The following is a 27,318-nucleotide window of genomic DNA, read 5'->3' as shown; positions in this document are numbered from 1 at the left end:
AGAAAAATGGAACACTTATATTACAAAAATGGATATCTCAGTTTATTATATTACAACAATGGATATCTCAGTTTTAGGCAAGTTTTTTTAAAAGAAACAAAAAAGATTATCTTTTTTTTTAATTGCAGATTCGATTTTTTTTAGTTATATTTTTGCCTAAGTGAATTTGAAATATTAATCTGGCGCATACATATAGTTTTCCGAAAGAATATATATTTTCTTTAGTTTTCTTTATTTATTAGTTTAATACATATAGGTACTTTTTATAAAAATAGCTACAGAAAAACTCTAATTATCCAGATTAATGAGTGCCAGACGTTATCCGAATATGCAAAATTCCGAATAATTGGATTAACCATAAAATTAAGGTAATGTTTTGAAAGAAAATGCAAATTTTACTCAAAAGCCGGCCTTTTATTGCTTTTGAAATTATACAGCAAATTGGAACCACATGAAAAACTTACTTAAACATGTCCAGCAAAGTTAATTGCTTTCACAAAGAAACTCATTTCCGAGCATTTATTTGTTAACATCTTCTTTATTTTTTATTTCCTGATAATGATCCAATTTAGCAAAACTCAAAACCTTAAAATATTTTGTCATGATTCTCCATTTTATGTAAACTTCCCTGTCATAAAATCAAGGTATTGTGCTAAGTTAATCTACTAAAACGTGTATTCCTAATTCCAGTAAAAAAAAAAACCTAAAAACGAACTGTTTTGGAAACCAGTTGTAATTATATTTATGTTGCCTGTCCCTCATGTGATCCTTTTTTATATACCCAAACCTTGTAACAAATATTATAAAAGTTCAAAGTGTTGCAACAATTTACCTGTCCTGAAGATGCCTTCTAAGGTGAAAGCGCTCATTAGTCAAATTGAATAAAAGTTAAACTAAACCAAGAAGTTTTATTGATGTTTTTATCTAAATCATTGACAATTTAGTTTTATCAAGAATTTTCTACAAAAAAACATCAATAGAATGATGATGATGATTGCTGGTTTAAGTGGCCACTTTAAAGTGTGTAATGTGCCCACTTAAACCAGCAATGATAGGTCATAAGCCCTGTAAATGCCTAGACTTCCATCTCCTCTTTTCAATTATGTTTTTCCCTCTCTATTGCAATAAATTTAATACTATAAACTTCATCACAAAAAGACCAACATCTGAAAGTAGTTTGAGTTGTAAATTTATCCACATCTCTTCCCCGATGATAAGGACTCATTTAAGTTCCTATATTTCTGACAATGCATGGGCAGCAAAGTCAACGATTTATAGAAAAAAAGTCTTCAACAGCTTTCAACAGCTGGCGAGCTTGACGCAGAAGTTCAGGACACAAAAATATGGATTGTGGACTTATCAGAGTAGTAAGTAGTTAAATACCCATATTTTTTTTTTGCACCACAACAGGCCAGGAGGCCCAATTACAGTGGTGAATTACATTACAAAACAACCAGGCTTGAGAAAAATCACATTTTTAATTTTTGTGTTCTCACCGGGAATCGAACCCGGAACCTCCCGTGCGTGAGTCAAGCGCCTTGACCACTACACCACGGAGACCGCTGACTTGACTGAAAAAAGTGTAATCCTGCCTCAATACGGAATTATCTAATGAAGCAGGAGATTATAAAACAAAACAGTTTGCGTAATTAGGATATAACAAATGAAAGTCATGTCATTAAAAAGTGTTATAATTTATTTGTTCATAACTTAAAATATGAATAATGTAGATGTTAGAAATGCAGCTCATGTTAAATTGCTAAAAACAAGGAAGCATCAGGAAACAATACTTATTGTAATTAAGGAAACAATATTTGCGGGATACACCAAAGTTAGTGGAGATTTCTTATTGAGAGGCGGAAATGTTAAATAAATAAATTGTAATCATAAATTAGGCTTTCACTGCAACTTTCAGTTGTGCCTGCTGATATTCTTGTTGGAGTTTTGACAATATCTTGGTGTGATTCTCTTGTTTTTTGTCTAAATTGGAAATCAAGTCGTCGACTCTCTTCAGTTCCTTGGATATATACTCCATTCGTTTGGTGACATTTTGCCTTGCTTCTTCTAGATCTTGCTTAACTAGAACCGGTCCGATAAGTTTGTAAACTTGCGCATCCTTTTTTATAAGTTCCAGTTCATCCTTGACCGCTTTATTTTCATTGAGCTGACCATCTAAAAGTTTCCTTTGGTTGATTGCTTTATTGAAGTCCTTTTGAATACCTTTGAATGCGTCGAGCTCCTTTTGAAGTTTCTTTTGGATTTCTTCTGCCATTTTACAACTCCAGAAGAAAAATTACACTAATATTCACTTCAAAATAAGTCAAACTTAACAACGTGCTCAGATGCAGAATTCGGATGTTCCAAAATTAACGCAGTTGCGGCAGTTTTCTTATTTTTTGGTTATCCAAACCACCCACAACTGTCAGAATTCAGAATGCACATTTAAGGCGATTAGTGAAATAAAATGCACACTGTCATTCAGTTCCTACGTAAAAATGTTCTCAATAAGTGTTCTTAATGTTGGTACAGGCGTAAACTGAAATAATAATTCGCCCTGCTTTGTTGCATAACTTGTCGATATGTCAAAAATTTTGAACGTTTTTGTTATCTTTGTGTGACTCATGAATGAACGGATGAGTATTTCGTGGAATGGAAGGGTGTGTTTGCGCAAGCCCGACATCTTTGCCAACGATTTTCATTCAAAAATCAAAAGTTACCGCTGGCGTTTTGTAGACGGAAACAGTAAATAACCTTCAGTGAGTTTCGTGACGACTTTAATTTATAACTCTTTTGTAGAAGAGTAGAAACTGTTGTATTCATTAACCGGTTTATTATCGCAATCATCCTTTGTCAGTCTGTTGTTTGTGTATATTAGTCATCATTTAAGATGTCTGGATCGTGCATCGAGACGGCTGAGGCGCCAGCTTGGCTTTCCAAACTTGAGAGCCAGAGGGAAAAGTTGAGTAAAGGAAAACTTGGCCATGATAGCGGAGCTGGTGCTGCATGTAATTCTTGCGGTAAATAATCTTTCATTTTAAAATTGACTTATAACGTACCTACATACGTTAGGTAAGGTACATAGTTTAGTTTAGGATTTTACTATTATTATATTTTACGTTCTGTGAGATGTGGAATAATTCTTTAAAAATCACTCATTCCAAACAATATACACACCTGTATCAACTTTTAGAAACATTAAGTAACTAAAATAATTTCTTTCTCGCTTTTAATATTTATGGCATTTAAGTTTGAATATAAACACTAAAATATTAACACCAATTGTTCGAGATTTTTCAAGATAAAGTGAATATTCAGTTATATAAAAAAATATCTTTTTACCCGTGAATTCTTAATAATTGTTGAGTTGATATATTATTATTTATATTTTTTTATTCTGCTTTTTGTACAAAAGTGTTTGATAAACAGGTGCGAAGGTTTTCACAGTCACTGTCATCAATATGGTTCTTTTTTAAGTGATACCGTGTGTGTTGGATTTGTTCCAAAGTTTCGGCTACACAGTTTACTCTGAAGATGGCTCCTGCAAAGGTAGCCGAAACGTCGGAACAAATCCAACACACACGGTATCATCAAAAAAAGCATAGGGCACCGCATTTGTCAACCAAATGCAGCATATTTCAATCCTCTGTTACATGAAAGTAAGGTGATCAGTCCTACGCTTCAGGTTCCAGTTCAGGAACGATGTACTATTGCAGTTTACACAACCTTTAAAATCAACATTTCTCGTCCTCCCTGCCAGGAATGGAACCCAGCACCTCAAGAATGGCAGGCGAACGCGCCAACCACTATGACAACACACAACGAGAAGGACTTATCTCCATTCGATTTCCTTATTCAGGATTTTTACCTGAGAGCAGCCGTTGTGTAGAAAACGCTCGTCCAGTGTTCCAGTTCTATTCCACATAGAGAACTGTATTATTTATGTACTCGGACACAGAAACGTCTTCACAATGTTAAATACTTTTAAATAAGTTATTCGCTATGAACTTTTTGGGAATATTATGTAAAAAAAAATATTATTTATTTAATATTTGTTATTTTAAAATACAAATATAAAAATATTTATAATTTGTACATTTCGTCTAAAAAAATAGATGTTTCTAACTTCTCGCAACTTTCAATTTTGATAAATAAATTTTCAATATTGTAACAAATAGGTTCCAAATGTCCGGGGCTCGATTTACATTTCTGGCGTAAGGTCTGCCGAGCTTGTCACTGCCATAAGGATGTCCACGATGTTCAGGACGACGACATGTCCGGATGGGCACAGTTTGAGCTCCTTGGAACAGCTCGACCCAAAAAGAGCAATCGTAAGTTTAAAATTCAATTTATTATCTTGATTTTTTAACGCATTTATTTTTTGTCATGTTTTATACAAGTAATAGAGCCTTCACACTTATATATACGTAGACAGGGTATAATCTAAGCTTAACCAAGTTATTTGAAATATTCCAAAAAAGAAAAATAGTATTCTTATTCTGAGAAATGGGAGTCAGTTCTTTAGAAACTCCTGGGGGGCAATAACTAACACTGTCTTCACGGGTACATTCCGAGCCGGTATACTTAACTTTACCTCAGTATGCTCTGCCAGCTTGTCATCACTGATGTCATATGATCGAATTTAATCAAGTGACACTGAAACCATACTCCGCGTTCCTTACTAATTTATAAATTGAAGTACTTCTCTTTTGTATTTTATATAGACTTCTGTGACAAAAAATGGCCAACTAAAGCAAAAAATGCTCGCTTGAACTCATGTTAAAAATCATTTTTTATATGACTTTTATTTATTTTATTTAACTTTTTGTACATAATGTTATTTGTAAATTGGCGACCAACCAACCAATAAAATTAAAGTTTTATTTTTATAATTCAAGTTACAGAACATAATCAATAGAAAAAAAAGATTAAAAAGCTATATATAAAAATAGAAATAAACGTATTTGTTTATAAATTACCTTAAATCAAAACTATTACTCAATGGGAAAAAGGAAAAAAGAGGAAAAGGGAAAGGAGGAAAGATTAAGGAAGTGAAAGGAGATGTTTCTTCAGATGTGATTTAAACAGAGATAATGTAGTAACATCTTTGATGGTGGACACTATATGACTTTATATGAAAATTACCAAGACGGTATGCTTAACTTTTGTTTGTATTTATCTACCAAGGTATTACAAAGACGGCTCTTTTGAAATCTCGATATGCACAAACGGGTAGATAGTAAAAAATGTGGAAAAAATATAAAAACTAAATTACTTTTTTTATGGTGGCAATGTTTTAACGGCTACATGCTATTATATTTTAATAGGGCAGCATCTAGCCACATTATCTCTGCATGTAACCGTTCGGATTCAAAACTTATTATTACTAATAGTAAAAAGACAGTTGTGTTAGAATTTAATTCGACTTTAAAATTGACTTATTTCTCTCTCATATTTTAAATAGGCTTTTACGAAAAAAACTGGCTACCTCAGAACAATTTAAAAACTAAATAAACTACAAATTTAAGTCAAATTCGCTCCGTGGAACAAAATTTTTGTGTACCGTGGTGTACTAGACCTCTTGGTACATACCATTTACCTACCTCAAAACTTGAAGATAGAGCGTCGATAGTGTATCTTCACAATCGCTCGGGAAAATTTATCTTCAACTATGTAACTTCTGATTGTAATCGCGGCCCTGAGCTCACTGTGATCTGTGTACATCTATTGTGACGGGTCCTCGTAAATTAGTTTTCTCCCTCCAAGCCCAGATCTTTAAAGAGCCTGGCTACTGTGTGGAGGGGGAGTGTCCTCTTGCTAAATCTCCCCCTCCATACCCAGATCCATAAAATATTAAGCTATTAGGAAGGGAGTGAGCTCTCTAACATCCTTAGGTTTAACCAGTGATCCCCTTACTCGGAATTACCCATCGTCAGGGGTAAATATAAACTAAACCGAAACAGCTAAACAGAAAAATATTTAGGTACTGATAACTGACAGGGTGGGTGGAGCTATAGGCTACAGGTGATGGGGGTAAAACAGTGTAAATTATTTTTTTTATTAGAAATATTGAAAATATGTAACAATTTTTTCTTTCGTTATTCGTTCATTATTTTCAGCTAAAAAGGCATCTTCACAACTCCTGGTGATGCCCTCTTAGGCTAAAGTGATTTATTACATTATAATTATGGTTAGTAAAGCTGAACCAAGATTTTATTGATAGATGCTTCGTGTAAAAAATATTAATTAAAAGATATGCACTAAGTTTCTACAGCTGTCTTAAAATAGAATGATAATTTTGTTTTCTCAATGTTTTGTCAGTGAAAAAATTAAAAACTAGATTTATTAATAATTCATGTAATATCATGTCATAATAATTCATTTATCAATTATAATAATCTCCATTTATTTCAATTACATTAACATAATCTTTATCATGGCTGATAAAAAGACTGAGGGAATATGCATTCGATTAAGGCATGTTTTTTTCCAAATATATTTGGTGTGTTTTATAAGTGTAATGGTTAGCTTTCTGCACAGCTCTAACTCAGTAAAACTTTTAAATTTTACGGGTTTCATCAGACAGAGAACTTTATTGAGAGGGGAAAATCATCACCCTTATCATGTAATGATAAAATGAATAAGTAATAAATAATTTTATTTAAATATTATTTCAAATTCTTCAATTGTGTTAACGCGCTTACAGCGCTTAACCGGTTAAAAATACAATTTAAACATTACCTATGTAACAAAGGCCAAATTCCCCTAGTAGATGAACTAAATATTATAGTACTATTGATCATGACTGAAAATACCATTTGTCTGCATTATGAATTTAATAACAAATGTTATGATATCATTACTATTTACACTCCTTAGTAAAAGCTTGTCATCTTTATTATTATAGCTATTAATAAAACAAAAGATAGAATGTAATATTTATGTGTGTAATACACAATAACGTGTATGCATATAAATTGTTTATTATTTTTTATTGTGCAGGCGCCATTGCCATGTAGGAGACTCTCATGATGTGACTAAACTATGTGACCAATCCATCTGGCATGGCAGCCGCCGCAGCGCAGTGGTTAAGACGCTTGACTCGTGCACGGGTGGTTCCGGGTTCGATTCCTGGTGAGAACACAAAATGAAATGTGATTTCCTCAAGTCTGGGTGTTCTGTGCTGTAATAGGGAAGTTCAGTAATTTTGAAAAAAATAAAATTATGTATGTTAATAGACTATCAAACTGAGTCAAAAAATATTTTTAGAAATTTTTATGTAATGTTTTATCAGCGCTAAGATTTTTGAAAATCCACGTGTGACGTCTCAATTTCTCTTCCGCCTTTTCTCGGTCTGTTCTGCCAATTGGTCCGTTAACTGGAAGTAAACCGGAAATCTTTCATAACCCTCTTGTCATTGGTTGATTCATATGAACTAGTGACGTCGTTCAAAGTAGTTTATTATTATTAAAATATTTTTTTTGTACATTTTTCAGAAACTTTGCTGCACAATTTAATGCTCCAATGTTTACGTTAATTGTAAGAATTTTTTTTATCAAATTTCCCGCAGGGTTCCTCATTCACAACTGTGTAATTGTGCCTCCTAGGCCGGTATTCCGAACCCGATTATAGCGCGGTAAAGCACGTTTTTACGTACTAAATATGCGTTATAGCGCGCTGTAAACGCGTTTAGAATACCAGCACTGGCCTGTTGTGCAAAAAATAAAATAAGAATAATATTGTAATTATTTTCTACCTCTCTCTCTCTCTCTCTCTCTATGGTTTCAATCCTCTGGATTGGTTTGCAGCAAAGCTCTGTATCTCCTCTGCCACTCCGGTCTGTCCCGTGCGGCCCTCTTTGGTTTTACATATGATCTGCAGCTCATATCTTTCCATAAATTCTCGAGGTATTCTCGGCGAGGGCGCCCCGTGTAGTTTGTCCCCTCAGACATCCCCTCTATTACCTCATGTAGGAGACCCTCGTGACGCACTATTCATTCGATTCTACTAAGAATCTCGTCATTCGTGATGCGGTCTCTCCGTCTCTTTATCAACGCTAAAAATATTTATTTACAAAATAAAATAAGTATCAGTATTGTGGCAGGCTTATAACTAAGAAGCTATGTACACTAACCATCTAACAGATTAGTGATATTAGTCTCTATTTTTTAAAGACTGTTTAGACCTTGTATACCTGATATTTCTGTAGAAAAAAGAAAGTGATCAAATTATTGTAAATATACGTAGGTACAGACAAAAATTTTTCAATGTTTTGAGTATATCCAAAAGTTTGTAGACAGGCTGGATTTCACTCCCTAGGGAGTTATCGAGTCACGTAAACCAGCCAATGACAGGTCATAAGCCCTGTAAATGCGTAGACTTCCATTTCTCTTCTCAAAAATGTTGCAATAAATTTAGATCTTAAAAGTATTGTAATTTGATTCAAGGAAGGATAATTGGTTAGAATTCATAAAAAATAGACATAGAGGTGATGTTTCTTAGGGCAAACAATATATTAAGAATTATCTTCTGCATAATGTTACATTATGTCCTAAATACTGTCAGATGAAGGAACGTATTTAAGTGCATGGTAAACGTGATAATACACTTTTATATAGTGTTGTGTTAATTGGCAGAAAATATCACTTTCAAATTAAATTACGTCTTTTCATATGTGATGATTGACAGTATATAAATTAATGCTTTCTGTTTCAGATACCATAATGAAAATCCAGGGTATATCAGACGAGCCGGTTAAACTTGATTGGGTACCCCCAAACACGTCACCAGATATGGTAAAATGCCTAAATTTAATTTTGATAAGCAATATGTATGAAGAAAATTAAAGTATACACAGCAGCTATTTATTTATTTATTTTAAAGAAACAAACGGTCGACAATGATATAGTAACATTAAAAAAAAATACAGTTTAAAGACAGACCAGCAAAGTTTCTAAGTAAGAATCACACATATCGTGGTTATACAAGTACAAGTGACCATTTGCAAAAATGTCAAAATTTAGATTATTAACTTTTTGACATCAAATTAGCATAATGCTTGACTGGTAAAAATGTCAAGTCGATCCGACACTCCAAAAAAAAAAAAAAAAATGTAAAATATGTGACCGTTTGATAGAAGCTCACAGATTTTCGATAAGTAAAACTGACCAACACACATAGTCACTTTTACTAGTAAATTTAAGATCCAAAGAATTGACCAAGTAACAGATAGTCAATTTGACTTGTAGGTGATGTCACCAGTAAAGAGTTAGTTAGAGTTAGTAGTTAGTAAGTTAGTATACGTTTTGTATTTGACAGATAAGTTTTTTTTAATAAAATGTTCATTAATTAAATTTATTCTTTAGATTATTACGTAACACTTCTTAATTATTTGTTCTTTTTCATTTATTTTGTATTTCTGTGTTTATTCAACCTTCATAAATATAAAAAAATGGATTATTGAAATAAAAAATCCCAAAAACATAATTTATAGCTATAAAATAAAATACTACCTCCCTTAATGAACGAAACAAAAATGATTATCTGCAAAACTTCATGTCAAATTTTACAGGTAAAATTGACCAAGTTTTTCAATTTTTATTTTATAAATAAGTAATAATGTTTTTTAAATACGTTTATACTTAACATTAAAGTTAAAAGTACCGTACAGATAATGTAAAGTTACCAACCACCAACTTGAAAAATCTGATCTTTGAGAAGCAATTGAACTCTAGAAAAACACTAAAATGGCTCCCCTGAACATTATTGATTTTGTCACTTGGTCAATTTCTCTTGAATGCTCATGATATTATTAAATTGTGTTATAACAAAAGGGTGTGTTTATGTGTATTTGTATGAGAGTAAGTGTAGATGTGTGTTTATGTGTATTAGTGTAGGAGTAAGTGTTCAGGTGTGTGTAAGTGTGAGCATCATTAAATAGTAAGTAGGATCGTATCGCAGCTAGAAATAATGAGTCTTAATTTATTTTTAAATAAATTAAGGGGCATGTAAAATATATCAATAGATGAAAAAAAAACATTATGGTTAGAGCAAGAACGATAGAGGAAAGAGTGTTGTGCATAGTTAGTGCTACAGACTGGCAGATGGAACAAATACTTCTTTCTTGTCACGTGAAAGGGGACATTAAGATTCGTTTTGGAAAGTAGGTTAAAAGAGTCCTCTTTATTATTGAATAATTTATGTAAATAGCATAATTTAGATACAGTGCGTCTATTTTCAAGGGTAAAAAATCCATTTTGTTTGGCAGATTGGCTGTAAGTACAAAGCGTTTTATTGTTTTTATAATCTAGGTTTTTAAAAAATTATTGTAGAACATTTTCAATCCTTTCTATGTTTGTTATGTATTGTGGGCTCCACACAACGGATGCAAACTCCAAATTACTGCGTACAAAAGTGTTGTATAAAGTTTTTAATGTATTTGGTTTTTTAAATGGTTTGTGAGACCCAAACAGCGATCTTTTATCAAGAATAACTCCTTAGTCTCTTATCTCGCAACACCGTGATATGGAATTATCTTTAATCATATAATTGTGCGTAAAAAAAATTGTACTTTTAGTAATTTAAAAAAAGTCTTTGAATAACATTTTGAGGTATTAATGTACAATTGATTTTTATTACAGTAATCAAATAGACGATCAAGATCATTTTGGATATTTACACAGTGAGATATATTGTTGACTTTGGCAAAGATCTTGGCATCATCGGCAAAAAGTAGAAATTGAGAAAATTTAAAGCACTGATTTATATCATTAATATAGAGTGAAAGTAAAATGGGAACCCTGCGGAACACCAGAGCTGCAGTATTTGAAACAAGATAAGAATAAATAAATAAGATAATATATAATGGATTATTACAGGTGTCAGACTACATGACCAGTCTGGGGGGAAGTTTGGCTCCCGTAGCAGGGTCTGGTGGTGCCGCACGGAGAAGAGAACAACTCCGCAGGCAAATCCCTCCCCACGACATCAGCAGCGACCTTTGCTGTCACAAGCTCACCCAACAGGAAGAGAAAGATCATCAGGTAAAATATTTTTTTAACAACTTAAAATTTTAAGTCAAATGATTATCAAAATTTCCCGAGTATTAAATATCTTTTGTAAATTTTCAGGAATATATTTCCCGTATCAAAAATCAAGTTGTCGGCATGGGGAACATTGTCAGAATTGGTACCATTCAAAAAGGAAACACTTTATCAATTAACACAGAAGGTAGTCAGCCCGTACTGGGAACCAAGTCATACAGCTTACCTCTTCGAGTGTCCAATCTCGGGAAAGGAATAAAGTTCATCAATGTACCTAAGAACACCACGGATAAACATTTAGTTCTTGATAATATGGGCAATGTCGTAACAAAATCGGCCCATATTTCCGACTATAAGACGAGTCCTATAATCAGTCGTGTCGTGAGAGATAAACTGAACTTCATGCGCATCGAATCGGACAGAATTAAGAGCGCAGTAGAGCACGGACCCATTTATGATCGTCTATTTAAAGATTTAAAACAACTCAATGTTCCGGTAGATAGTGATGTTTATCTAAATCCGATTAAACATTTCCGCGCCGAATACAATACCAATCCTAAATTCAAGGATGAAACTACAGCTTTTGTTGAAGCACAGGGAGCCAAGATTGTAACTCCCTGTTCCTTGAATAATAACGATAATAGTTTGAGAAGTCGAATGATGCCCAATAATTATTCTCAGAATGGAACAATATTTGGACCGACTGGAGAAATTTGGAGCTGGTCAACTCATACCGAAGATCCGAATAATTCCATAGATCCACTGTACGCTAAAAATAGTAATCCCAACTATCTCGCATCATCCGATAATATTAATGTCCATAAACAGAATTCCGGTCCATTAAACTCTTCCGGTCACGGAGATGATACTTCTGATATTCCTCCTATTCCCAATTATGATACATACCCGGGACAACTGAACAGAGGCCCACCATCAAACACGGATAACGTTCCAATATATGAAAATGTCCACAATATTGGAGAACACTCGGATCAGTTGGCACTTCTGAAAACAAACAGAGGTGTGTCTTATCCTGGACACAGAAAGCTCGGGTACCCCCCGATGCAGAGATCAGAGGATTCGGTAATACCCGATCAAATGATAGAACTGGTAGCGGACTTGAGAGTTAACCCCAATGATAACTCTGAGGGTGAAAAATCTTTACCCTGTCAGCGCTGCCATTTGGCAATTGAACAGGGAGAAGTCGCTGTGAATGCGGAAAGAGCGGGCAAAAATGCCTCGTGGCATCCTCAATGTTTCACATGCCATAAGTGTAATCAACTTCTGGCTGATTTAGTATACTTTTACTATCAGGGGGAGATATATTGCGCCAGAGATTTAGCCGAGGCTTTGAAGATTCCACGATGCTCCGCGTGTGACGAGTTGATATTCTCGCGGTCCTACACCGCGGCCGAAGGCCAATTCTTCCATGTTAATCACTTCTGTTGTTATCACTGCGACGAACCTCTCGGAGGGAAAAAATACATTCCTGATAATAAATCTGGTCAGCCGATGTGTTTGGATTGTGACTACAAATTCCATGCCGTAAAATGTAACAAGTGCAAGACCATCATCGGCCCGGAGCAGCAAGGAGTATCTTGGTCTTCGTTCCACTGGCACGGAACGTGTTTCAACTGCTCTTCCTATCAGTGTGGCAAAAGTTTACTTAGCGGAAAGTTTGTGATGAAAGGAGAACTACCATTTTGTAGTGCATCCTGCCTTTCCAATAAAAAAGTCTGATTTTATAGATTAAATGTGAGTAATACACATATTTTTCTAGTTCACATAATTATGTATTGAATACAAGTCAAGTCATTTATATTATAATGTTCACAAGTATATATTATATACTTAAATATAAATCTTTGATTTTATATATGCGTGGGTTAGCCATGTTAATTTTCTTATATTTATTGAGTTAAATTTCGGCCATATACATACATACATACATGTATTGTAAAATATATTTTATACAGTAATATACATTAGTATGCCATTATATTTTTACTGGTATTTTTGTACTGTACTTTTTGTATATTTTTTTGTGGGTTTATGGTACATACATATTGCAGAAAGTACATTTGTGGTAATAATGGCGAAATTTGATATTTCTAATAGAGTAAAATAAGTGTATTGAATAATATAAATTAATTTAGTTCATATATTATAACATGTACTTCAACAGAATGTTGCCATTAAAATTGTGATACATTTTTTTTTAAATCCTCTTCCAAATATTTACAACAGATTCAAATAAAATAAATATCATATTTATTTATAGCTTATTTTCTTAAAGCATATTAATGTTGTGAAATTTACATAATAAATAATTTTGTACTGTACAGCTGTTAGCTTTTATTTCAGGATTCACCCGTTTTTTATCCAGTTGGTCATGGCAATGATTGTACTAGTACATTATTTTCAAATTAATTGAATGACAAAATGTTTTAATAACAAAAATAACTCTAATCTACTTCACCTGGATCAGAATATAATCAGAAGTTGGTAGAATTTTCTGGCATTTTTAAAAATGTATTTATTAAAAAGAAAACAACAAAAAAAGTACAATATTTACAAATAAATCAAAATTATAGGCCTATTAAGTTTTCTATATATAGCTAAATACAATTCCAAAAAAGGTACCTGTGTAAAGCCAGTCTATATCATCTAATTGTAAGAAAAAAGAAAATATATTACAATAATGGAATAAACATATGAAAAGAAAAAGTTTTTTGTTTACTCTGTCTTAAGAAATCTTTTCGCCAGCGGATCCACACAGAGTAACCCCAGATATCAGCCTTCCCTCCTTTCAAACAAGAGAAAATAAATTGTAATATGAAAGTACACAAAAAATAAAACATGTAAAGTTTGTTTAATAGGTACAGTTAGATTAAATTAAAATGATTATTTGCGGTTCCCGGAAATTTGTTCGCCAACGGTTGTTCGGAAGACATTTTTTCGCAGGCTTTTCTTCGCAGAGACAATTCACCGCCAGCGACTTATTCGCCACAGCACTTCTTCGCCGAACATTTATTCGCCATGACATTTGTACGTTTAACATTTAATTGTAAATGCACTTGTTTGCGAAATATTTAATCAATGGATTACTTTTAACCAAAAACGGAGGATTCAAGTTTTGCTTAAATATTTCATACAAAACACAAATAAAAAGGTAAAAATCATGAAAGGGTGGAAGTCGAATATTTTGGCTGAAAATATAATACGGCTTATTGGTACACCACTACGCAGACTACTCTAAAAGGTAGGCAGAGAGGATAGAACGCCATTTTTCAACATTTTACAAACTTATTTTTTATTTATAAACACATACATACTTATTTATTTTCGCTTCGCATACCACTAAATACCTAAATTGAGTGAGTGAAACACGTGTTAAACGTTGAACCATTGTATTTTTTAGCGTTCAAGAAGCAAGCCCTAGTGTCCAGGTCAATTTACAACGCAGTAAAACGTTTCAAAATAGCTTGGCTGAGATTGATTATATTATTTAACATTGCATTTTGTGTATAGACAGAATTTACTTTCAAGGCGCACGTAATATATTTTGACGCTATCCGGTTGAGTTTTGGTGAAAAATGGCTGGTCATATTCATGAAAATTATATATTCGTGATTACCGAATTGTCAACTTTTATCAAAACTCAACCAGGTAGCGTCAAAACACATTTCATGCGCCTCAAACTTAGATACCATCTTTACACATATGGGTTTTTTATTTATTTGTACATGGTTTTCATAAATTATTTTTCGCTTCAAATTAATGACACTTTCAATTTTAATAAAACAAAATAAAATATTAATTTATGTTTTATAAAAATAGGGGATTTAAATATTTTATTATTTGACATGAAATAGCGCTTTATGCGTAATACATTTTAATTATAAGAACTTTATAATTTTAAAATCTTTATAAATTAACCTTGGCAAATAAATCATTGTCGCAAGAGGCAAAATTAGCAGTTCACAATGGAGTCCCGGTCCCGACCCCTATGTATGGGAGCAAAGTCTGGATTTGGAAAAACAGGGATGATAGTAGGCTGAATGCTGTCGAAATGCGATCTCTCAGGCGAATGTGTGGTAAAACTATTTATTTATTTAACTTTTTGTACATAATGTTATTTGTACATTGGCGGGCTTATTGCCAAATGGCAATTTCTTCCAACCAACCAATAAAATAAAAGTTTTATTTGTATAATTCAAGTTACAGAACATATTCAATAGAAAATAAATATTAAAAAGCTAAAGATATTTAAAAATAGAAATAAACGCATTTGTTTATAAATTACCTTAAATCAAAACTATTACTCAATGGGAAAAAGGAAGAAAGAGGAAAAAGGAAAGGAGGAGGAGGTGAAAACTATGTACGATAGATGCACAAATGTTGAGACCCGTTCATTGTGTAAGGCTGACATAAGCATTATCGACAAAATCAAGGAAGGAACTCTGCGCTGTTTTGGACATGTTTAGCAAATAGACAGCAAAAGAACGGCTAAGAATATTTACATGATGCAGAAATAGAGGAAGACCGAGAAAGACATGGCATGACCAAATCCAACAAATACTTGAAGATAGTTTAAAGTCAGAATAATCAGCGTGCGTGCATGAGAAGATGTATGATTGTAGAGGAAGCGAGATTTGTGTGCAAAGATAGAGTGATGTGGCGTTCTATCCTCTCTGCCTACCCTTACGGGGAAACAGCGTGAGGGTTTGTTGTTGTTGTTGTATTTCGTAATATATCTCAATAGAGATAAAGTAATATTAATATCAATGTCAAAGACTATTATAAAGAGCCAATGATCTGTCATTTTTTGTGAATATATCAAATCACTACTTAGTAAGTCTACTAATACATTTTAAAAATACAGTTTGGAATTTTATCCTTTTTGTCTACTTTTCCAATAAAAGACCAGATTAAATATTTTCGAAAAAAATTAAACATAAAAATGTACAAGAATGACATTCTATCCTCCCTGTATACATTTCCAGGTAACTTTCGTGGTGATAAGTGCGATAAGAAATATTTATAAATGTTTGTTTTTTGTTAAAATGAAGACGCATGCGTTCCATCCTCTCTAATTTACCTTAAAAATATGAAAGTATGGGGTTCTAACTTTTGCAAGAAAGCACCTTGATGCTTGGTTATAAAATAATACTTCTAAAGATATTATTAAAAATGAGGAAGTGTTAGTTAAGATAACTTTTTGTTTTGTTATAACTGTAAAGGCCATATAAATCAATGGGTAGCATGCATTCATTCGATTTTTATTGCCTTTAAATTAGGATTACTACTGCAAAAAAGAAGGAAGAAAGAAAAAAACCATTGGTTTCTTTTTAAAGAGTAGGTTTTTAGCCAGTGGGCAGAGTTGATAAAATTCTAAACGTTTTTTAGCATTGCGGGAGGCATATTAAACAAACCCCCATGTTCGCATTTCGGTAGGTATATATCTCAATGCATGTTTGTAAAAAAAAAATTACGCATATCAAAATTGCAGCAACTATAAACTTTTGAAAACACATTCGACAATCCTGATTTAACAACATTTAGCGATGAATGTAGAGGAACCCAGATCTGTACAAAAAGAAAAATTAATATGGAGTTCTATCCTCTCTGTCTACCTTGCGGAGAAACGGATTGGTGGTTTATTGTTTTTTTCAGAGTATTTTATAGCCTGCTTGTCTAACACGTACCGCACACCATATCTGAGCCCTGAAGTCTCCTTGGCGATGGCGGTGCCCACATACAACTACTGATTACTGCTACTCTCGGTAATTAGCACTCCGTGTTGGAAAGACATAAATAAAATACGCTAAAAATTACAGCTTGTCTGTATGATGAAATGGTAAAAATATGGCGATCTATCTACTCTTCCTACCATTCAGGTAAAGCTGTAAAATATTTTATGTATAAAAACGAAGAAGTACGGCATTCTATCCTCTCTGTTCACCTGTCCGGCTAGAATGTATGCTCTTTAGTAAGGCGATACATATTTTTAAAATCTATATTTATATTGCAAGAATAAAGCCTGAAATATTTCTGAAAAAACATGTTTTCCTAAAAAATTAATAAGCATGGCGTTCTATACAATATGTCTACCTTTTCAAAAAACCAGGGTAATGCTTAGTTACACAATATATTTTTTTAAATTAAAAAATGTTATTCTCATACATCTAAGTATGGAATTTTATATATTTACTTCTCCAGGAAAGCAGCGATAAATATTATGGAAAAAAAATTCGTCACAAAATATATTTGAAAAAAATTCAGTAATTCATACTTGTCAAGAAATCAGCGCGCCAGCATGATATTTTTCAATTAGGAAATAAATATGTATTTTTAAATAATAAACTATGTTTGTAAAATATTGAAGTATGGCATTCTATCCTCCCTGCCTACTCCTTTATACAGATGAGTAATTTTATCTTCTCAGTCAAAGTTTTTAACTTATCCTTACTCGTTCATAAAATCGTACCTTTTTACTTAAATGCGTCTCTAACTAAATATTTGAGCAAATCTTAAATCCTCCGTTTTCAGTTAAAAATAATCTGTTGATTAAATAGTTCGCGAACAGGTGCATTTGCGATTAAATGTTTAACATACAAATGTCTTAGCGAATAAATGTTCGGCGAGCAAATTTCCGGACACGATTATTTGCAATTAAAGCCCTAGCATTTTCTTTATAGTCGAAATATACCTATATAGATTTAATAAAATAAAAATTTTTGTTCTAGATGAGCCACATTTCCAAGGTCTCTATTTACTTTTTGTCATATGTATTCTTTAAGTCTCGAGACCTCTTATCAAAAGCTGAATTCACCAGATCCATGGCATCGCAATAATCTTGAATTATCTATCGCAAGTCTTAATTTTGTTGAAAATATCTATTTTGAAAGTACACAAAGTAGATTAGTTTAAAGCAGAAAAAAATTTATGTTAGTAATACTTACACATAACTGATTTCTTTCCCTCCAGTGTTAACACGGAGAGCTTGAATTATTGTTGACATTGCAGGTTTTTTAACTGGTGTCATAAGGTTCCAAATGTTTGTAGTTTTAAGGGGAAAATAATAAAACATTTTTATAAAGCATATTTTATTTTATAAATAACTGTTAAATATGGCCTCTTTGACAAAAAATTGTGATAACTCAAAAGAAAAATTTTCAATCTTTGACTAGAGATTATTGTAAACAATAAAATAAAAAAAAACTTAGAAATAAACCTGCCAAAGAAGTACACATTGCTCGATCTTTCTTTTAATGGCCCAAAAGAACATTTTTACAAAAGCTGATGAACAATAACAAGTAATTTATTAAAAAGCCATTAGCCCTAAAAAATAAATTTGATACTGGCACTGTCATTTATTTGAAGCTGATAAAATAGACTTTGTATATGTAAATGCAATTTCATTTACATATGTTATAATGTATTATCAAGTGAAAATTATAAAAAAAAGTTTTAAAATGACTTATTCAAGTGACATGGGCTTCATATGGGTGGTAAGTATGAGGTATTTACTTAATTAAGCGGAATAATATAAAGTATTGTAAAATTATAATAACTACTTTTTTACAAAATGGTGCAAAAAAACTTTGTGCCATGTTTGAACATTGTAAATAAATACTAATCACAAATAAATATTACTAGCACATAAATAAATGGTTGTAAAAATTAATTAAATGAAAAATATTTTGCTGTCCAAATAGTAAAAATCAGAACTACGGTTTTGATGGTGGCAACAGCAAACAATAAACAATTCGTTTTGTGACTGGCAAGGTCAGTGTTTCATTTCACTGTTGTTTTTAAATACCATAAGATGAAAGCCATTAGCACCCACAATTATTATCTAATTTAATGTACCATATTATAATTTTTTGTTGCTACTTTTAGTAAATAGATCACCAGTACCAACCCGGAAATTTGCTGTATACTATAATTGATAATTTAACAGACCAAAGTATGGTAACACTATATCACAGAACATTTACAAGTTCTGAAGCGATGAATAATATTTTGATGTTTATATACGCAAAAGTTAAATAGTTTCAATGAAAATGTGATGTTTGTAAGCTGTGGCACTAGAAAATTTAATACTTCAAATTCACTAAACTAACCAATAAATACAATAAAAATTAAATGCATTCAATAATATATTACGTAATACACATAATAAAAGACAAAATTTCAAAATTTTGTGTTATGTAAAACAAACGCCATATTAATAAAAAGGAATCCAAAGGCAGACAATTTTTATTTTTTTATAAAAAAATTAAAATGAAACACATTTGTTCAAAGATCAAACATTTCATAATGAATGTGATGTTTTGTGCTTGTCAAATAGAAATCGTAACATCTACAAAAGTAAAACTTCATCAAAGATGTACAAAACTATGCAAAAATATAACTTAAGTGCTTCAAAATGCTTATCTTAAAACGGTATTGTGTATAACTAGGATCTTACACACTATATTACAATAATATAAAAAATATAAAGATTCAATTTGGTAAAAAATATTTTTACAATAATTAAGGCTAGAATTTGAAAACTACAAAGAATATTTTTTTTAATTTTTGGTATTTTCATAACTCTCATATCTACAATATTCTGCAAGTTGGAGACTCTAATTGACAATTGCAGCATTTTCTGTGTGTATATGTTAAGCTGATGAAGTTTATAATTTTCTTAAAATGTACTCAAAACCCAGTCTTCATTTTAAATTAAAATTAATGCAGCTACTGGATTTGTAAAAATAAGCGTTCATTTTAAGATGTAAATATAAACAACTTAAAAGATTTTAAAGTGAAATAAATATACCGGTTCATAATTTTCAATAAAAATACACTTGAAAAGACATATATAAAAATTTATTTATTGCAAAGTGCACAAAATGACACTTTTAAATAAAAAATAATAATATTTAGGTACTGAAAGATAAAATATTGGAATAGGATCATATTATTTAGAAATAAAGAGGAATTAGATTTTTTAAATGTTCCAATAAAGGACCCAGGGCTGGTATTCCAAACGCTCTTGCGGCCGTTATGTGGCCACTTAAACCAGCCAATGACAGGCCATAAGCCCTGTAAATGCCTAGACTTCCATATTCCCTTAAGGTATTCTCCATCCCTGTTGTAATTTGTTAATAAAAATAAGTACATTAAAAAAAATCCCGAATCACTATTCTGTTCTAGGTATACAATATAATATTTTGAACATTGTCAAAATTGTTTAGCCTCGATAATTAATAAAAAAATGAGTAGTCTAGTATGAAAATGCAAAAATAAATGCTACTAGGGTCGTAATAATAAAATTACTTTGCAGAACCGAAATCTGTTTAATTTTATATGTACAAAATCAATAATGCAGTTCTACAAATCTAACACCTTAATTAATGTTTTCATAAATATGGACCCCTTCGGCGATCGAACCCAGGATCTCATGCATGGTACTCCACCAGTTCACTAGTAAAACATTTCCAAATTTACAACTTAGCAAAAAAGTTTTAAACATGGTACTTTTTTTATAAACTGAAAATTGCGAATACAGCATTACATAAAATATAAAACTTCAAATGAAAACCAATGTTAAATTATCAAATCAAAATAGTAAATTATTCTACTAAAAGAATTGGACGATAAATATTTTTATGTTGTAATACATATTATGAATAACTAATGCAAGCGGAGACTATATTGGCACCTCATTTGAAACATTCTAGAAGTTCAAATAATGATCCTATGTTACCATGCACCATTAACCTTTACAGTGCCAGCCATTTTTTTTATGGAGGACACATGTAAGGCCAGCCATTTTTAGGTACATAATTATTTAAAAAAAAAATAGTTGTGTTATTTAGAAAAGCAGGTTTATAAATATACCAAAATAAAAATATTTGTTGTTTTACGGAGAAGTTTAGGTTTTCACTTGTCACAACTGAATTAAAAATTTGTGTAAAAAAATAAGGATTTTCTAAAATGACAATATAATTTGGACAAAAACTACTTATAAATCATTTATAATGTTATTTTGAACCTTTAAATGGCAATTTGCCGAATAAAATTTATGAAACGAATAAAAATAATCTAACATATCTGGAGCCGAAACCACTATATATCTATAATGAAAAAACTTCTCAAGTGCTAACCCTAATGTCATCTGATGGCTGTAAAACAAATCATTTTATGACATTTTTAGTTGAAAGAAATTGGGTAAAGGTGTAAATATGTCCTCAAAAGACGTCGCTATAAGTTAAAACTGTACTCTGTCGGTAATAATTTAAAGTACTCTGTTTTTTACGCCACAAAGTATGCCGCGAGATGTCTCACTCATGGCCCAATGCGACACAACATCTTCCGCGAGATATCTCGCTCGTAGCCCAGAAGCGGTTAATATATCAAATGAAGTATATTTTGTAGGAAATTACACTAAAACATGTTTCGTCTTATTTATTTTATTAAAATGATGGCACGAAGAATAAAAATTTTACATTAAAATTTATCTAACATATCTATGTGTTTAACTCAGTTATAATGAGCAGATGCTTTGATAACATACATTTTGCTACAGATGATAGTGATTCCTTCAAAATTCTAATTATGTACATTGAGTTTCTCATGTTTTGTAACATTAATTTGAAGGTTATATTTTCAATGAAAAAAAAAAGTAAACTATTGCTTTATAAAAATATTATTTATAAAGTCTATATTATATGTACATCATTTAATAAATGTTTAGGAAAAAATGGTCTTAACTAACATACCAACTTGTTGTTACTAGTTTTAATACCTGAGTTCATCTTTCAAATATGTTAAAAAATAGTAATGTCTATCAATTTAAATATTAGGTCCATAAAAAAAATATTTTAATAAAAAATCAGCAAAATCACACGTTCACAGAAACATTTAGAATATTTTTATTGATTTTTTTTATCATAAAAAAAATATTTTTAAAAATGGTTGATCAAAAATACACTAGAAAAAGCACAAGCTTAGAGAGAGGTAGATTAAGCACACCGCTGTTTCACTGTAAAAATATATGTATATTGTTCCTGTGCATTATTTTCCTGTTTTAAATATTATGCATATGTATAATAAATTAAATGTTAAAACAAAAGCAAAACCTTGAATAAAATACATTACATAGCTACTTAAAAAAACTATATGAGATTTAAAAAAAAAATGAGAAATTAAAAATTATAAATTAAGACGGTTAAAAAATATTTACACCTACATAATAATTTAAGAGAGCTGCTAAATGAGATTCAAATAAAAATGTCATACAATCTATTTTTAAAGATTGTTAAAGCACTGAATAATATTATCTGCGATATCTTTTTGGACAGTTGATTCATAAATAAAACATTTAATATAAAGGAAAAAGTAGGGTCGTAGCACCTTTTCAAGATCACCAAGGGTCTGAGAGCAAATTTCATATTGGAGCCTCGATTTAAAAAAATATTCTGGGGATAAGCATTACCAAATTACATTTATTGGTATTTCAATATTATTAAAATCATTATAGTAAATCAATACAATATAATGTATTAATCAAAACTCAATATTATTCGATGTGAACCACTTGTAAACTCCAAGTGTATATAAAATGAGATTCAAAGCTTAAAAATAATGTCATAAACATGTGATGTCCTTAAAAGTTTGCATAAATCACAAATCAGTAAGAGTCACTGGTCAATTTACACAGTAAAAAAGATATAATATGTTTTATATAAATATTTCTGAAAGTGTTTATTTTCTTTGGATATCAATTGACAAAAATTACAATATGTAAAACCACAGGTTAGATTGAAAACCAATACACATCTCTGGTTCATTGTGATAATGAGATATCCATGGTTAAGCATGTTTTGAGAAAATTTTAGTGTACATAGGTACTAATGTTTGATATAAAACCAAAATAATAAATCTTAATAATACGAGGAGTGTAAATAATGAGACTGTTTTTGTTCACATGTTTTATTCCAATAACATTATAGCTGAACATTTTCCCCTTCAAAGTAATTGCCTTGGGTAGCCACACAAACGTTTGTTTCACTTCTCATGTAGTGCTAGAACTGGGATACTGGAATAGCCTTCAGCTAGTCGGTTACAGCCTTTTAAATGCTGTCCAGGGCCCCGAAACGATGTCCCTTGAGACGCATTTTCAATTCGGGAAAAGAGAAAAAGTCGGAAGGACTTAATTATTTATTTTGTGGAATAACACTTTAAATATATTATAAATAAAACACTTTGTATTTTTACACTACACACGAGTTGAATATTAGTTAGAACAAAACAAGTTTTGGGTATTCAGAATTACCCATCATCAGGTGTAAATATAAACTTAATATTGCGGGGTGATTACAAAAACTAGGTAACTTCAAAATAAGGATTTTTGAGTAAACCACTAAAAACACATCTTTGTATCTTCCTCCATGAATGCTACAAATAGACGAGTCGTGATGCATTCAAATAATATCATGATGATCAAAGTGTTTTATTTATAATATATTCACAAGGATTTAAGTCGAGCGATTAAGAAGGCTGAGGAGCCACAGGAATGTTTTTACTGGCCAAAAAAACGGTTTGCCGAAATTGCTGTGGCAAAATGGCCACGGAAACACCTGGGCCCTTGACAAAACACTTTCTCCGTAGGCCCGCTGAAGTTTTGCAAACATTTCTGTCGCACTGTGTCCAAGTCTGGAGCAAAACCTGAACGCACACTATTGCTCGAAATTTGTGTCACTCACTGCCAGAATGCACAAGCAAAACCTGCGTCACTAAAACAAACGTGACTGGCGAGGTCTAACTCCCACTGATGGCGTGTCACATGTAAACCTGCCTAACCTCCAATTTGCCAAACACTACCAGTCTCATTACTTAATTTAAACATGTTAATCTGATATTTTATTTACGGTTAAAGTCTCATATCTCATTATTGCAATAAATCAGTGCTATGTTTACAAAAACGTAGTTACATTTTGGACTGTTACAAATAGATTATATTTTTTTATATGTGAAATTCGCTCCTGGCTTTCAACAATACAATGAGCAAAGGCTTTAGTTGAATAATGCAAATATGAAGATTCCATTGCACATACCTATTTATACATTATAACAGGAGAGGTGCGGCCACTACATTATCTCACACTTTCTCTGGTGACGTTTCTGTGGTTCCGGCCTTAAAACTGCTCGAACTGCCTCGTCAAATACCTGGGAACATACATATAATATTATGTACATTAAATACATAATCCAAAAATCATAAAAGATTACCAGTAAGTCTTAAGGTTGAATTGGATACACCAGAAAAAATATTCAAAATAAAAATTGCTACCTGACATGCGGTATAAAAACTCAGTTTTCAGTGAAAAATACAGATTAATTTTATTTATGTGTTGAATCACAAAATCAAGCTTGTATAGTATTCAAATCAGTAAAAAAAGCTTAAACAATGTAACCATATTTATTACAATGTTTTGAATTTGTCCAAATGTTTGTAGACAAAATACTGGATTTCACCCCCTAGGGAGTCATTAAGATTAACAAATTACAACAGAGATGGAGAACATTTTAGAGAATATATAAATCCCAAGACTTCCATGTGTTCTCCATCTCTGTTGTAATTTGGTAACCATATTTGTCAATAACAAATCAAGACTTTTTTTATATCTCTTATAAAGCATTTTCTGTATATTTTTCTATGGTGTATTTCTAAATACTGTACTTCATTTTATTTCTTTATGCTGCATTTCTTAAATTTTATGTTGTTTACGTACCTATGTTTTAAATATTTTATTTTTATTTAATTGAAAAGCCAACAGACATTTATAAATTTATAAGATACAATTATATTATAAATACATATCATAAAGTCCAATTAGAGGCTTCCACATAATATTGTTATTGTAAATGTTGTCACATACAAATTATACATAACATAAAATAATTAATGATACACAACTTATAATATTACTGAAAATGTAAATATAATACATATTATTAAACATATATCTACTTTTGAATATTGGTCACACAGTTGCACATTATAATATATAATACAACTACAGTTGACCATACAGTATATATATAAAGGTCTTATGGGTGTTAAAACGAATTAAAAAATATTAAAAAGGGGTAGGCAGAGAGGATAGAATGCCACACCACTCTAAATAAGAAAAAAAAACTTTTTGACATGTGCATTTTCAAATATTTGTTATTACGACCTGTTTCAAATTATAATTTAACATTTTTTGGAAGAAAAAGTTATTTATTTAATTGAATTATTTAGTGAATATATATATTTATATTTAATCAAACATAGTGGCATACAAATTGTTATGTAGGGGTCGAGATACGATAATACACATTGAATATTACCTGCTTAAGTCCACGCTGTGTAAGAGCCGAGCATTCCATATATTTAATGGCCCGTATTTTATTAGCTAACTTCTGTCCTTGTTCCCTTTTTAGTGGAGATAATCCCTGCTCTGAAAGCAGGCTCAGTGTCTCTCTATCATCCCTTAAGTCTATTTTAGTACCTAAAATAGAATATCTTCATCAGTTAAATCAAGTTATCACGAACGAAAACATTAGATTTCTTAGAAAGAACTGAAAAAAGGAGAACACTATAAATGTTTTCTAGCACAGGTTAACTGGTACCATAATGCCGAGGTAAGGTACGTACGTACGTACAACATAAGTAATTATTTTCTGTATTTGAGATTACGATTGAACATTTTTGTCCGTCATTTAAACTAATAAATATGATTAGTTTAGTCACTGGAAAGGTCTCAGAAACATTTTGTTTTGTATGCATATGACTGGAATGCCATAAAAAATATTTTAGAAAGCTTGCGGGAGTGGAACAAGCTTTAGTCCGCAAGTGTGCTTTTAGAGTTGCTGATGAAAAGTCAGAGCGTAGCAGGTAAGGAATGTACAATCCTCGAGTGTTATGTGTATTAGGTAAATGCATTTACCAAAGTTATTTAAAGGAACTGCTGTTACCTTTTGGAACTGTATGTATTTTTGTGGCATTCTTATATTTTTAGAAAGAAAAACCCGCTAAGCCTCTATTTAGAGCATTATGCTGTCATCATAATTATTATAATATCAGTAAAAATAGTCATAAATTTATTTTCTTATCAAAAAATAACTATTCGGACTAAGGACCAGTTGCACCAAAAATTTAGTTTTTTTTTATAGGATTAACCCGCTAAGCCTCTATTTAGAGGGTTGTCAGCAGGTAGGATAGAGGGAATATGGTAGGAGGTAATGAAAAATAAAGCCACAACACCCAGACCAATTGAGAAAAAAATCTTTCTTGATTTTTTTCTTGCAACTGGCAAGAATCGAACCCGCAACGCCAGTTTCACAGTTAACTATCTGACTAACTGCAGCACGGTGCCTGTCAATTATTGTCATTTCATATTAGTGTGTCTTTAGAGACGATGATGGAAGGTCTTAAGTAACAGGGGAGGTAGTTTACCCTGTTAGTTTTATTGGACTGAGAGTATTTTATGACTGTATCATTTGTGATTTTTGTGACATTTGCAAAATTTGGACAAGGTGTCATTTTCCTTATTTCCATGTCACCCGAGAACAACAAGACCTCCAAGACGAGAATCTTCAGAGTGAATATTCACTGAGAAGATCTCTCATATTATAAGAGATCTTATAGTTTTTTTTTTTAATAAAAAATAAATATTTGCGTTCTTACGATTTACCCAAATATTTAATTTTGAGGGCAATTTTCAACGAGTTGTAAATAACTCACTATTAGAAAATGGTAATCAAGTTGTGGTAGAGTAGGATTCGAACCACGGACCTTTGGTCCGTGAGTCCGAGACACTAGCCACAGGATCACAACCCGATAAATTAATAAAGTAAATTTATATTTAGGTTTTAGGGGGTATTATAATAAAAATTATTAATACAGGAATACGATAGATAGATAAATATATTTAATGGAGAAAAGTTAACACACATAATCAAATAACAAAAATTGACAATTCAGCAATATATAAATTATTTATTTTGTTCACTTGAAAAGAATCTCAAAAATGAAAATAATATCAATTAACTTACCAACTAATATCATAGGTGCATCCGGACAGTGATGTTTGATTTCTGGGTTACCATTTTGATGTAACATTTTCAAATGACGATGGGCTGAAAAATAATGTAAAAAAATACACTTTTCAATCCTCTGTGGCAGAAGCTTTTAGGTAGATGGGAAAGAAGAGATGCATAAGATAGTAAGTACATA

The 27,318-nt window shown here is 31.5% G+C and overlaps 3 protein-coding genes across 4 annotated transcripts; 1 reads left to right on the top strand and 2 right to left on the bottom strand.

Moving 5' to 3' along the window:
- Window positions 1-1,678: 1,678 nt before the first annotated feature.
- On the bottom strand, window positions 1,679-4,027 carry Pfdn6 (prefoldin 6). Its single transcript, XM_088240401.1, has one exon. The coding sequence runs from the start codon at window positions 2,270-2,272 to the stop codon at window positions 1,892-1,894; it is 381 nt and encodes a 126-aa protein (XP_088096527.1). The 5' UTR covers window positions 2,273-4,027; the 3' UTR covers window positions 1,679-1,891.
- Tes (testin LIM domain protein) lies at window positions 2,621-20,566 on the top strand. Its single transcript, XM_088240400.1, has 6 exons — window positions 2,621-2,756; window positions 2,888-3,017; window positions 4,176-4,328; window positions 8,713-8,792; window positions 10,875-11,039; window positions 11,127-20,566. The coding sequence occupies exons 2-6, from the start codon at window positions 2,888-2,890 to the stop codon at window positions 12,777-12,779; spliced, it is 2,181 nt and encodes a 726-aa protein (XP_088096526.1). The 5' UTR covers window positions 2,621-2,756; the 3' UTR covers window positions 12,780-20,566.
- LOC148272182 (ras-related C3 botulinum toxin substrate 1-like) lies at window positions 18,132-27,217 on the bottom strand. 2 transcript variants are annotated; one of them, XM_088240403.1, is made up of 4 exons: window positions 27,138-27,217; window positions 25,431-25,591; window positions 24,152-24,263; window positions 18,132-20,181 (listed from the first exon to the last, which is right to left on the bottom strand). In XM_088240403.1, exons 1-3 carry the CDS (start codon window positions 27,202-27,204, stop codon window positions 24,186-24,188), a joined length of 306 nt encoding a protein of 101 aa, XP_088096529.1. In that variant the 5' UTR covers window positions 27,205-27,217; the 3' UTR covers window positions 18,132-20,181; window positions 24,152-24,185. The 2 variants fall into 2 exon arrangements, with proteins under 2 accessions (XP_088096529.1, XP_088096528.1); XM_088240402.1 differs by having other exon boundaries at window positions 18,132-24,263.
- Between the last annotated feature and the right edge of the window lie 101 nt (window positions 27,218-27,318).

The sequence above is a fragment of the Micrasema longulum genome, unplaced genomic scaffold, assembly GCF_059751315.1.
Source record: "Micrasema longulum isolate JH-2025_06_02 unplaced genomic scaffold, ASM5975131v1 h1tg002446l, whole genome shotgun sequence".
In the NCBI taxonomy this organism is placed as follows: Eukaryota; Metazoa; Arthropoda; class Insecta; order Trichoptera; family Brachycentridae; genus Micrasema; species Micrasema longulum.
Note: the sequence above shows the minus strand (reverse complement) of the source record. Positions and strands in the feature narration are given on the sequence as shown.